Source organism: Lycorma delicatula, chromosome 6, assembly GCF_047948215.1.
Source record: "Lycorma delicatula isolate Av1 chromosome 6, ASM4794821v1, whole genome shotgun sequence".
In the NCBI taxonomy this organism is placed as follows: Eukaryota; Metazoa; Arthropoda; class Insecta; order Hemiptera; family Fulgoridae; genus Lycorma; species Lycorma delicatula.
This window is the reverse complement of record NC_134460.1, coordinates 19564739-19577694: the sequence shown is the minus strand read 5'-3', so window position 1 is coordinate 19577694 and position 12956 is coordinate 19564739. Positions and strand designations below refer to the sequence as shown.

The window sequence follows — 12956 nt, the reverse complement described above, 5'->3', positions numbered from 1 at the left end:
TTCCCAAAAAAGCTTACAATAAAAAAACTAATTTTAGTAAAACTATAAAGAAATCAATAATATTCGTAACAGTAAATTAAAAATAGATGTACGAGTAATACAGAGTAAATATTTAATCTAGACATTTCTTTTCAAGTGAAACGAGCCATGCGAAAACTACCCACAGAATAAAAATAAACAAAAACAAAAATGCTAAATAATCTTGAACGTAAAATGAAGAAGATATAATTTATCAAATAAATTTTTATAAACGTACCTTAGCAGAAGTGGGACTATCAAGCGATTCACTATCCTCATCCAATAAATTTCCAGCATGAAGTTTAGGTAGTTTTTCGTACTTCGAATTCATGCTATACTTCATTATTTTAGTCGTCTATTTACCCATTTCTAAATACTTTAAAACAGACACTACGACAATACAGTCATACATCACACACTTTGCAGCACACATTACATTACAAAAACACTGAACATGGCACCGTGCAAGCTCGCGGTCGCCAGCGATCGGTCAATTTTCATTCGATTAACATGACCATAGCCAACTGAACAATTTAAAATAATAATCAATTAAACTCCACAACTGATACCCTAAAATTACGTAACATTAAAACCCCGCATTAGGTTGTACGAAAGAACCTAATACTTAAATATTGCATATGTATATTAATCTTTGTTCCTGTTATTTCTATAAAAAAAATAGTAATAAAATTATATCATTTTATAACAAAATATAATTCAATAATAGTTATGCAAAATAATAATATAAACCTAGAAATTTTTCCGTTAAAAATTTGCTCTGATAATAAATTATTGCGAAGAGTGAATATTGCATTTGCTCATATTGTAAAACGAACCAATAAGTCAATGCTGTCAGATGGTATCCAATTACAAAAGCCGCGCCCGTGAGTTGTTTGTGTTAATATGACTTCGATCTGTCAAAAAAAAAAAAACGGCGCATATATTTTTAGCTTGTGATTTTGTTTGAAACGTATTGAAAATGATCAAATTTGAAGGTAACATATTTACCTTTGATGGAAATTTATATGAGTGGTATAGATAGGGTAAAATATTTTTCTGGGTTTAAAGGTTATGTTTATAAACTTTTAAACGCTTTGATTAATGTTGAATATTTTTGAATTAAAAAAAAGAACCTTGTTCAATTTGTAAACAAGAGATTAAGATACACTTATTAAACGTGTTTGTTAACGATATTCATCGTTGGAGGGTAATTAATTTTGTAAGTTTTAACTCCAGAGATTCGCATTTTCAAATCGCGAATTCGATAAATGGTATAATGTTTCGTTTTATTTTTCCTTGAAAATTATTATTTTATAGTTTACGAAAAATAATTGACCAAACTTTTTATAGGATACTTCAATTCTTAATCATTTTAAAGTTGAATCTGTATTTTAACAGCCAATGAATATGTAAACTTTTCATTTAAGTTTAGGCTACCAGCTTCTGTCTTTTAAATGTACAATAAATACACTACTGCTGTTGAATTCTTTTGTAATTAATACTTTATGAGTTATCATTGTGATCTGTTTTCAAAGGATTAAAAATTGATTTTTCAAATATATAACAATTCTACTTTTATGAAAACAAATATTTCTTGATTGTAAATAACTTTGATTTTAACTGCCTGTTACCAGTATATTCTTTTCTGCACTTTCATTTTCCAACTAATTTAGCTGCTGTAAATGTACACTATGAGGCAAGAGTTCACGGATTTGATTAAAGTTGCTGCATTTTCAGCCTTGACAAAGTTTTGAAACAGAATTAAATATAGATGCTTTACTTAAAAAGCAAAAAATAGCCTCTGCACTATCCCGTCATATAACTTATTTATGGATTTACTCATTATATATAGAATTATGAAAATTTATAACATTTTAAGTTGCAATTTTGCTTCCGTAAGTAAGTGTTTATTTAAGACGTTCACTTGATTACTTATTAATTATTTGTTTTTATTGAATGGACCCCTCATAAAAAAGAATGAATTAAAAATTCATTGTTAGAAGTGATTGAACTGATAATAACTATGAATGATAATGTAAATAACAAAAATATAAATTGAATCATAGCAATTTTAGTTAGATTGTTATTTAATCAGAAGAAAAAAACCATTTTTTTGCATAGTTTAACACTGAAGTTTGTTCTTGTAGTAGTCAGTGGTATTATACTGTTCTGATCAAATCATAATTAACTTAATATTAATCAATCAAATTCATGTCACAAGGAAAAATATGTATGATATCTATAGATGTGTAGCAGATTTCATGCTTGATGTTGTAATAATCCAGTAGTTCAATGAAGTTAATATTAATTATATTTAAAGTAAAGATATGCCATAAATCTTAAATATAGTTAAATGTATGTTGTACATAATTAAAATGAAATATCTTTCATAAATCTTGATTTTAAGTCTGTGAATGGTAAATTAGTACTTTTCCATCCAACAAATTAAAGCATTTAAGTCTTAATGAGAATAGTTCTTGTTGTCAGTATTATAAATAAACACTTACAGTCACGCAAAAATAAGAAAAGCAAGAACATCCCACAGTAGCAAACTCAGCCCAGGTCTGAAACAGCACACAAATCAGCTGATTTTGAAGTCAAGAGTTCTAAGGGTTCAAATCCTAGTTACTTTTATACAGATTTGAATTCTAGAGCATGGATACCGGTGTTCTTTAGTGGTTGGGTTTCAATTAACCATACATCTCAGATCTCAGGAATTGTTGACCTGAGACTGTACAAGACTACACTTCATTTGCATTCATACATATCCTCATTCATCCCCTGAAGTAATACCTTATGGTGGTTTTGGAGGCTAAACAGAAAAAGAATGTATAAGGTCTGAATCAGCTGATGTAAGAAGAAGACGAAGGAGAAGAATTTCCAGAACTAGATTCACTATCCTTCCTTCATCTTAAAATTATTGGCCAGGTAACTGCCTAAAGATATCACATGCGACTCCCTCTGTGAAGGGAGTTTGTTGCACCCTCCAAAAATTAGGACATTAGGAGGATATAGGTGCATACCTAACACTAGACTGAAAGCCCTTCAGTGGATGGACTGAAGATCAGATCATGTTAGGAGAAGGATGAAAATATCCCAAGGAATAACACAAGTAAAAGCATTTCAAACCCGATCTACAAAAGACTGGAACTCAATCCCCAACTCAGAGAATAAAAATGCCCATCAGAGAATAAAAACAAATATATAACTGCCACTAAAAATTAAATACCTGCCAGATATTAGAAAGTCCCAGCAGCAAGGGACTGACGTCCAGGTTCTGTAATGAATAAAAATATAAAATATCCCCTTAACACCTTTGCATTATATTCCATTCCCAGTGTTAGTTAATTTAATATACATATCACTACCATTAATGGATTTGTCCTGTTTATTAAAAGTTTGTTTTCATTTTTTTATATTTATATGTTACTTTTACGTCTAGACAAACTAGAGATCTAGCCGAACAGTTTATAATTCACTAAATATTTCTATATACCTTACAGTTCTAGAGATGGTCAAAAGGTTTATTTAAGGAAGCCTGATCAGTTTCTGTGGTAGTCATTAATGTCCACAAATTAAACAATATGTTACAGAATGTGATTGAACTGATCAGTCCAAACTTGTTGATCAGCAATTTGTTGTTTCTCTCTTGTAAAAACACCGTTATATCCTGATGAACTGTATGTATGTTGAACTATCTGAACGAGGCCTAGAATTACTATTTGGTAGAGTTTTTATCTCATTTAATGGTTCTTCTGTGTATAGATTATTCCTTTCTAAAATTACTTATCCCTTTCTCTAACTCTTAAGCCCTACCTTCCTAATTAATATTACATATAATTTAACTAGACATCTTTTTGATCCATGTAGACTGGATTTGATCTGAAGTCCCATATAGCTGTTGGAGAACTGAATAAATAATCTGAATACTACAAAAATAAAACAACACATGTACAAAAGTGCTTTTGACATAATGCAAAACTAAAACACTATAATTATGGAATAAATGTCAAATTATCAAACTCCGAATGATCTTTACTAAATACTGTGATATAAAGGGGACATTAGAATAGTTTCAGGCTACAGTTAGGTTAGGGGACCTGATTGATTTTTGAGTCCTTAATTTTTATCCTGATTAGTGAGAAGAACTCTGCCTGTTGACTTATGTGGGGACTGTTTCATATCTGGAGGGTGGCTGTACAAAAAACTCAACATAAGATTTTGATATTTATTGGCTAAAACATGCCTCATAATTTATATGTTACCTCAAATATAGATATAGTGTAATATTTTTTAAATATTATTAAATATTATTTCTTAAATATTTAAGAAGCAGCCTATTTACTTACCGATGTATTTTTTGTTTAGTTGAAATCAATGAAAATTTAAACTGCAGTTTTTGATAAAAATATGCAGGTAGTTGCAGAAACAAAGAATCAACATGCTTTTTAATTTTTGGGGTCATTGCCACCATGTGTTTTCTTGACATACGAATAGAAACTTTCACAAGTTCTTGATGACGACAGGCTTTTTAGCATGCCCAGATATGCCATTGTTTTTTTGTGGAATTTTTTATAGTGGTTTAGCCAATATGGTGATTGTTGCATCATCACCATCATTTTGCTGAATTAGTAGATTCTTCACATATCAGATGAACATTGTTATTAAAAGTTATGTGGTGGCACAACCTTGGTTATTATTATGTGTGAACCTATTTTTTTTTTTTAATTTCTTAATTAATTATGGTCTCTTTCTTTTCTATTCAGAATAAACCATGACAGAAGAAGCAGTAAGAATATTTCCAAAACCATCAGAATTGAACAAAATTTTGAATAACCTTGAATGTCCTGAACAAGAATGTACTGAAGTTTTTCAAAATACACCAAACTTACATTTACATTTATTAAAAACTCATGGAAAAGAGAGAAGTTTAAAGTCATCATCATATGGATGCAGAGTTGCTCAGTACTATTGTCCAGAAGTTGGCTGTAAATATAGCTTTAATCCTGCTTTTGATGATGATACAAATAATTCAAAGAAATTTAGCAACAGATATTTTACACAATTTAGATATTTAAAACAAGTATGTGCTTTATATATAATAATAGCTTAATCAAGTAATATTAATTAATTTGTTAGACAAGTAATTGTACTCTGTTCTATGATTACAACTTTTTAAAATCTTTAATTTAATTTTTTCCGGCTATTAATAGTTACTTTTTCAAACAGTTAATGCTTTTCATATTTCCTCCATTTTATCTTGCTGTACATTTTCATCAGAAATTATTTAAAACTTTATTATCGTTATTTTTACTATATAATTTGTCTTCTGGATAAGTTCCTACTTTGATTAATTTATCTCTTAACTAATTTTAACTTAGATTAGTTCTAAATTATTTCCTAGTTATTTACCTAATCATCATGTTTTTTCACCCTTAGTGCTGTAGTTTCTGCATGTAACCAAATTTTCATCTATCCTACTTGCATTTTTCTTTAAATTACTTTAGATTCATTTATGTTTAATTTACTGTACTTCTTATTTTGTACAAATTCTTTAATACTCTATTGTATTTTGTCATTCTAATTTTCAACTTCCTTCTGCAATACTTAAAATACTTTCACTATTTACACTCAAAGTTTTATTTTACAATTATATATCCTTAAAAAGCGTTTAAACTGTTACTTCTCATTTAGTTTTTATTTTGCTAAAATTCTTGAAGATCTCAACAACTTACTCTTTTTACGCATCTTCTCTTATTATTTTTTAATTTTATTAGGCGTCAACTGTTGTAATTATTAGACGGTCAGTTTCTAAAGGAAGTAACAGGTTGCACTTCATCTATGGAGATCAGCTTATTTAACATAACTTCATTTGTTATCATTATAGTCTTACATGCTCCACTTTATTTTTGATCACTTTGTTGCTACTTGAATTATTTCAGGTGTTGTAGAAACATTCAGTTTTATAGGGATACTGTTTTACCATCTTGCCCAATAAGCCTATAATAACCTTTTTATTTGCATTAGTAAAATTTGTTTCTACTTCCTAACTCTTACAGATTTTTTGTCTTCATTGTTATTGGTAAAGTTTAATTGTGTTTTCTGACTTCTTTAGTTGATTAATTTGTAGTTGTAAATACGATAATGAATTGATAAATACAGGTTATAGATTTTATGTGGATGTATTTAAAATGAGTTGTGAAAGTGCTTTAGTATTTTTTTTTTTATTTATCTATGCTAATGATTTTATTTGTTTATTTATACTATACTCAGTCTTTTTTATGGTTGTAAATATACAAATTAGTTGAGGTACAGAAGACACCAATCAGAGTTGCTTTATCTGAGAGTAATGTTCATCATACAGCCAGCTCCTGTGGTTAGCTAAATGAAAATGTCACTTGTATATTTTTAGATATTTTAGATTAAAACTACTGAAGATGGTGTATCTTCAGGGTAAAGAGAAAAGTTAGAACTTTTTTATACACATATTGCAGTTGTTAAATTTTATTATTATTGATTATAGATACAAATATTCGCCTTGCTTAATCCTGAAAAAGATGCAGAATAAATTACTAGTTGAAATTAAGTAAAATGATGTAATGCTTATTAAACTGGTTAACCAGGAACTCATAAATATGGTGTTATTTAGTAATTACTGTATTTATATATTGCAAATGCTTGAGACATTTGTTTCTGTTGAAAAGTTTTTACTATCTGACCTTGAAAAAGATAAGGGGTAATTTTTGTTATTAAAATGATGACATAAAGAAAGCTTGGTTTAAATAATGTATGCATGCATTTATATGTGTGTATGAATGTGTTTTTATTTTATTGTTATTGATGAACAGTTAATTTTTATTCACTTTTATTTTTTCAGCATTATATTAAAGTTCATCTGGATAAAAAATTTATCTGTGATAAATGCAATAAAGGTTTTCCTACTGATATACATAGGTCTCGACATTATGAAATATGTGGTAATAAATACCCATGTTCATGTGGTGTTGTGTACTCATCATTGGCCTCACTTCAAACACATGCAAGACGAGAACAACATTTGTATAATAAAGAACATTCAAAAGGACAAAATAATCGGTATAATAATTCTGTTATTCATGTCTTATTAATTTTTATAAACAATATCAATTATTATTATTTTTTTTTTTTTTTTAGTAAATTATTTGTTATGGTCATTATTCAATAACAGCATATGGAATGGGAATTCCTCCCAGAATGTTGGGTTACCCATGGGAATTTCAGTTGTCTGTGAAAATTTGTCAATATTTTTATTAAAAACATGGTTTTGTAAAGAAATTAATGAAGATTTGATCCATTAATCAAGATCATCTAGTAAACCTCTCTTAATCAGTTCAGATTAACACATTCACTGCTGGCTTTTCATCAGCTTTCATCTGTTGCATGCAACAAGAATTTCATTTATCCCGCTTGCATTTTTCTGCTTCATTTCCTTTATTTTTAATTTACTATACCTATTTTTCTCTTCCTTTATACAAATTTTTTAGTGCTTTACTGTATTTTGTCGTTTAAGTTTTCAGTTTCCTTCTGCAATACTTAAAATGTATTAATCCTCCTTGCTGAATTATCATTTTGTTTTTAACTCGCTTAAGTATGCTAGTCATCAGCATTTATGTTTAGAAAATACGACCATGCATTAGCGCGTGGTGCACAAGGGAGATGAAAAATAACTGGATTTATACTGTGTTGAACACTCATTCATGTGTGATTTTAGCATATTCATAAAATTTTTTCTTGTTCATGCTGGCAATTTATGTTAACTAATTTTCTAGTCTTTTAATTAGATAAAAATAATTTATTTCTTCGTTTTATGAAAAAAGAAAGACCTAAGTTTATGAAATTTACTTATAAAAAGTTTGTGTTAAATATATGTGGAATAAATCATCAGTTTATTCTGTATATTAATAATTGATTTAGAATTTTTTATTTTACTTTTGTTTCAATTAGATTAATTTACAGTTTATTTCCATCTGATTCCATCTATCATCTGACTTGTTTACTATCTGAAAATTAGTTTTTATGTAAATTCCTGTAAACATTTTACAATAGATCTGACAAACAAGTAAAGTAACTATACTATTTATGTTTTAAACACATAATGAAATTAAAACATATGTAACATACTTTTAATTATAAAGGATATAAATAATCGCCAAAAAGTATTAATATAAAATGAAAGTAATGGTATCAGTATATAATTATAAAATAAAACATAATTGTCTAATCAATACTACCTGAAAAACAAATCAATTTATAAAGTAAATCTGTCTATTATAAATTTATCCTCTTTGAAATGTGATGAAAGTTCATACTATTTATAATAAAATATGTTAATGATTTTTAAAAAGTAATTTAAAGTAACATGTAAAAAAGTAACATTGATTAATTGAATATGTATATTTTTATAACAAATTTGAAAATAAAAGCGTGTGAAATTAAATGCAGTAACAAGGATTGTGCTGAATTTTGTATTGTTACAATAAATGGAAATTTATTATTAGCATAAAAGAGCTATTAAATGTGACTACACATTTTCCATTTATACAAGTTACGTAAAGAACCAAAACATAAATTTGGAAATGTGAAAAGTAATCAAAAAATAATTTTAAAAATTTTAATAAAGATAAATAAACTGAAATTGAAAACTGTAAATATTTTACATTAATGCTCAGTAAATTTAAATGTTAGTATTATTCTTACTGTGTGAATGATATACACATAACCCAATGTGATCCATTCAGTGTAATGATCAGCATAAAATATTTATTCCATTATTGTCAGTGATAACAGTTGGCAGTGAGATTATTTAAAATATAAATTGTAGTTAAACAAACCGAATCAGATTTTAAAAATATTTTTATTAATTTATTTCATAGCGTTTTCAGTTGTTTTTGTAACTCTGTCATCAGCTGGTATTGCTGACTTTTTTTTTAATTGGACAGATATATATCTAGAATGTGGTTGAAAAGTGTGTTGTTGGATTTAATTGAGTCTTTTCATTTAGTATTTTTGGGGATTAACATGTTTTACATTTTCAAGAGTATTAAAATGTGATCTATTTTTGAATTAAGTATATCAACATTGTTGCTGACAGGTTTGTGATTTTTATTTATGAGATGGTTGGCAAATGTTGACTTATGGAGAGTTTTCAAATGTTCATTGTAACTGTTTGAAGCTGTGTCCTCAACATTTGTCAAATCCAGAATGTTGTTTAGTTATGTAATCAAAACTTACCATGTTGGTCTAGTGGTGAACGGGTCTTCACAGATCAGCTGATTTGGAAGTTGAGAGTTGCAGTGTTCAAGTCCTAGTAAAGGCAGTTACTTTTATACTGATTTTTTATTTTGTGTATGTAGGTGGTAATTGTTAACTTTTTCTTGTATTGCCTTGGTACAATAAAATAGTGACATCAATATATTTGTGGTTTGTATTTATTTTATGCACTAGTCTCTTTTTGGTGAATATGTTTGTTTATTTTGTTTTGTAAAAAAAAAATTCAGTTAGTTTAATATGTTGGAAATAGGGGACCCACAGGAAGGTCATCAAGTTGTATACAAGATTAGTTTTAGAGTGTAAAATAATTATAACTTGTAATGATTTTTAGGGGTTTTAAAATGGATTCTTATGGTGCCCTGTTGTGTTTTAATATGTTTTTAAGAATGGAAAGTATTTCTACTGTTATTAAAAATGGAATTGCAGTATGAATGTTTCTTGTGAAGCTAATGTTGAGTTGTGGAATGTCAGTGTTTTACAGTTTGTTTATGTCTATGCTCTATTTGCATGTATCTATTGAATTGTATTTTTATTTTATTATGACTTATAATTGTATTGTGAAAATTTGTGGGCACAAGTATTTTATTAATTTATGATAGGACATACAGGAATATTGGATGTATTTTTTTAAATTTAATTGTTTCAGGGGAGATTTGATTCAGGAAACATTTTTGTTTGTTTTGGTTTGTTATCGATATGTTTAATTGTATTTTTTGGAAATTTTTGGTAGAATCTGTATGATTTTGTAAATGTAATCCTGAAAATTTTTATTTAATATGTTGATAATGACTATTGTTAGTTTTGCCTGATTTTTCTAGTATTATTTATTTATAGCTTTGATTTTCAAAGTTTTGGTGTTTTTTGTATAATTGTGTGGATGGATGGAAACTAAGGTACAGAGAATCTTGAAAGCCCTCCGTAGCATTAAAGAGTCAACATTTGTAAACCATCGTGAATACAAATCTGCCAATATTGACAGCAATTTGTTAATGACATTCTACACATATGCAAACGAAGGACCATACCTTTTTAACACTCTTGAATATTATAAAATGTATATACAACAATGATATTCTTAGTGTAAGTACAAGATTCAGATCCAACATACTTTTCAACCATGTTCTAGATACATTTCATCCTAATTAAAGAGAAACTGCCAATAAAAATCAACTGACACCAGAGTAAGAGAATCACCTCCAATCATTGAAGAACTGAAAACCATTTTAATGTATTAAATATGTATTAATATAAAAATTTAGTTCATTTTTTTTTAATTATGATTTTTTTAGTACTATTATAAATAAATCAATTCAGTAAAAAATATTAATTTAATTAAGAGGCTGCTGCTGTCATTTACAGTTATTAAGGTAATCAGTTGAATATAAAAATTCAGTTGTAATTTAGAATTAAATGTAACATTATTTTTTTTGGAATTAAGCTTTTGGTGAAAATAGATTATTCGCTGATCTAAATTTATTAAGGCATTTTAGTTTTGATAATTTAAAAAGGTTTGTTTTTTAATTATATTTTAATTGTTTAATATTGTTTTTTTTCAGATTAAGGAAGTCTGTGTCATCGACTTTAGAAATGAAAAATAATAATATTATTAATAATGAAGAGAATGTAGATCTATTAAAAACTTATCAAAATGAGAATATTAACTCATCATGTAATTTACTTATATTACCAAAAGGTGCTAGAATTTTAGTTTTACATGGTACAGTTGAATTAGAAAAAAATATAAATCAAAATAAACTAGACTGTAGTTCAATATCAACACAAACAGACATGATACCAAAACGTCGTAAGACGCTTAGTCCTGTTAAAAACATTTCAGAAAAATTAATCAAAAAACAAACATCAAAACAGACACAAACAGGTGAAAAACGGCCTGTTACAACCACTGAAACTCAAACTGTAGTTAATTATGTTGCTGATGATAAAAGAAAGGCTTCAAGGAATTCCATTTCTGGTAACATTAATGGACGTAAACGTAAGAAAAGTATGGAGACACAAACTTTAAATAATGTTAGTTTTACTAATGATAACAATAATATTAGTAATAATAATAATAATATAATTCCTGAATACCAGTATTCATGTAAATCATCTATCAGTATTACAGACATTAAAAATGAAGATGAGTATAATTCATCAGATAGTTCAATTGCCCAGAAAGATATTAGCCTTCCTCAGTTGTGGCTAAAGACTGAAAGTGAAAATAATAATAAAAATATTAATAATAATAATGATAAGGAAGTTGTAGATTACTTAGTAGAGTTAAGCAGTATTATTAAAGATTCAGAAACAATATCTACTTCGAGTTTAGATACAGAAAGAAATACTACTGTCAACCATAATCAGTTATTGTTTTATGACCAACAAGAATTTACTAAAGAAACTATTAAAGAATCAATTAATACTTCTTGTCATATTGAAACTCAAACTGATAATGAAATAATTAGTTTAATTGATGATTACTTAACGACATGTTGTGATAATGCTCAAAATAATAATGAGGATGATATATTGGATCAGTATACTAGATGGACCCAAACATGTGATGATATTGTATTACCCGATGATATTGTATTAGATTTCACAAATAATGAAACACAAACAGCTTGGTCGCTCAATGATGATTCATTTATATCAGGTTTTGTTAATTCAGAAACACAAACACAATTGCCTGATATTGAAGATTTTAATATTAATTAAATATCAATTCTGTGATACTTTGTTTTGTAAACACGTGCAGCTAAGTTATTGGTATGATGATTTATCTATTAAGAAATTTTATAATTATTAAATAGTAGAAATTTTATAAGCCATTCATATGGACTCACTTTCTAAGGAGTAGAATGCCTTGATACATACAGTACAATTTTATCTACTGACTATTCAGTTAGTGTTATATGCAATTGAGTTTTAGGATAAATATCTTTGAAATGGACTATCATATTTAAAATGTAAATTCTAAATCTCTAATGAAGCCCTGCATTTCCACGAGTTGTATAGAAAGTTGTTGCAAAGTTTTCATAAAGAGAATAAATAGTATTAGACAAATAATTTGAGATACTGAAAATCCTTGTAAATCTTTGTGAACACTATAATGTTTATGGTTCTGAAATAACCTGTTTATGTTTTTTTTTTTTTAGATTAATTTAAAATCTGTAAAATAAAGATTCTGACAATTTTGTTAAAGGCAGTCAAAAAACATGTAACTGAATAGGTTAAATTTTTATATGCATTTTATGAAAATTGATTATCCATTTCCAAGACTTGGCCGTGCGTAATATTAAAATTTATCACTTATTTTTCTGTTGTACTGACTTTAACATTAATCCTACCCATGTCTGCCAATATTCATATACTGTGCAACTGATGTTATCGATAGTCTATTTCTCATATTGATGGGATTTTTACATACCAACATATTTACCAGAAATAATAACTAATATTTAAATACATTCTTATTGAAAGTCACAGTTATACGATATACAATTCGCTCTGTGATACATGAAATGAGAATGTTGGTTAGATGCACTTTAATCTTGTGGACAATTCTTCCATATAGTTATAAATAGTTGTAAAGTTTAAGTGAATGTTAAAAATATAAGTTTTGTCAG

The 12956-nt window shown here is 27.5% G+C and overlaps 2 protein-coding genes across 2 annotated transcripts in view; one reads left to right on the top strand and one right to left on the bottom strand.

Moving 5' to 3' along the window:
- Nucleotides 1–512, bottom strand: part of SPoCk (secretory pathway calcium atpase) — a 180424-nt gene extending 179912 nt beyond the window's left edge. The window contains exon 1 of the mRNA XM_075369352.1: nt 257–512. Within this exon, the coding sequence (XP_075225467.1) occupies nt 257–361 (105 nt within the window). The 5' untranslated portion in view covers nt 362–512. The remainder of the gene's footprint in view (nt 1–256) is intronic.
- Nucleotides 513–885: 373 nt separating this feature from the next.
- Asciz (ASCIZ zinc finger protein) lies at nt 886–12329 on the top strand. Its single transcript, XM_075369157.1, has 5 exons — nt 886–1013; nt 4785–5101; nt 6896–7135; nt 9126–9148; nt 10884–12329. Exons 2-5 carry the CDS (start codon nt 4793–4795, stop codon nt 12043–12045), a joined length of 1734 nt encoding a protein of 577 aa, XP_075225272.1. The 5' UTR covers nt 886–1013; nt 4785–4792; the 3' UTR covers nt 12046–12329.
- The last annotated feature ends 627 nt before the right edge of the window (nt 12330–12956 follow it).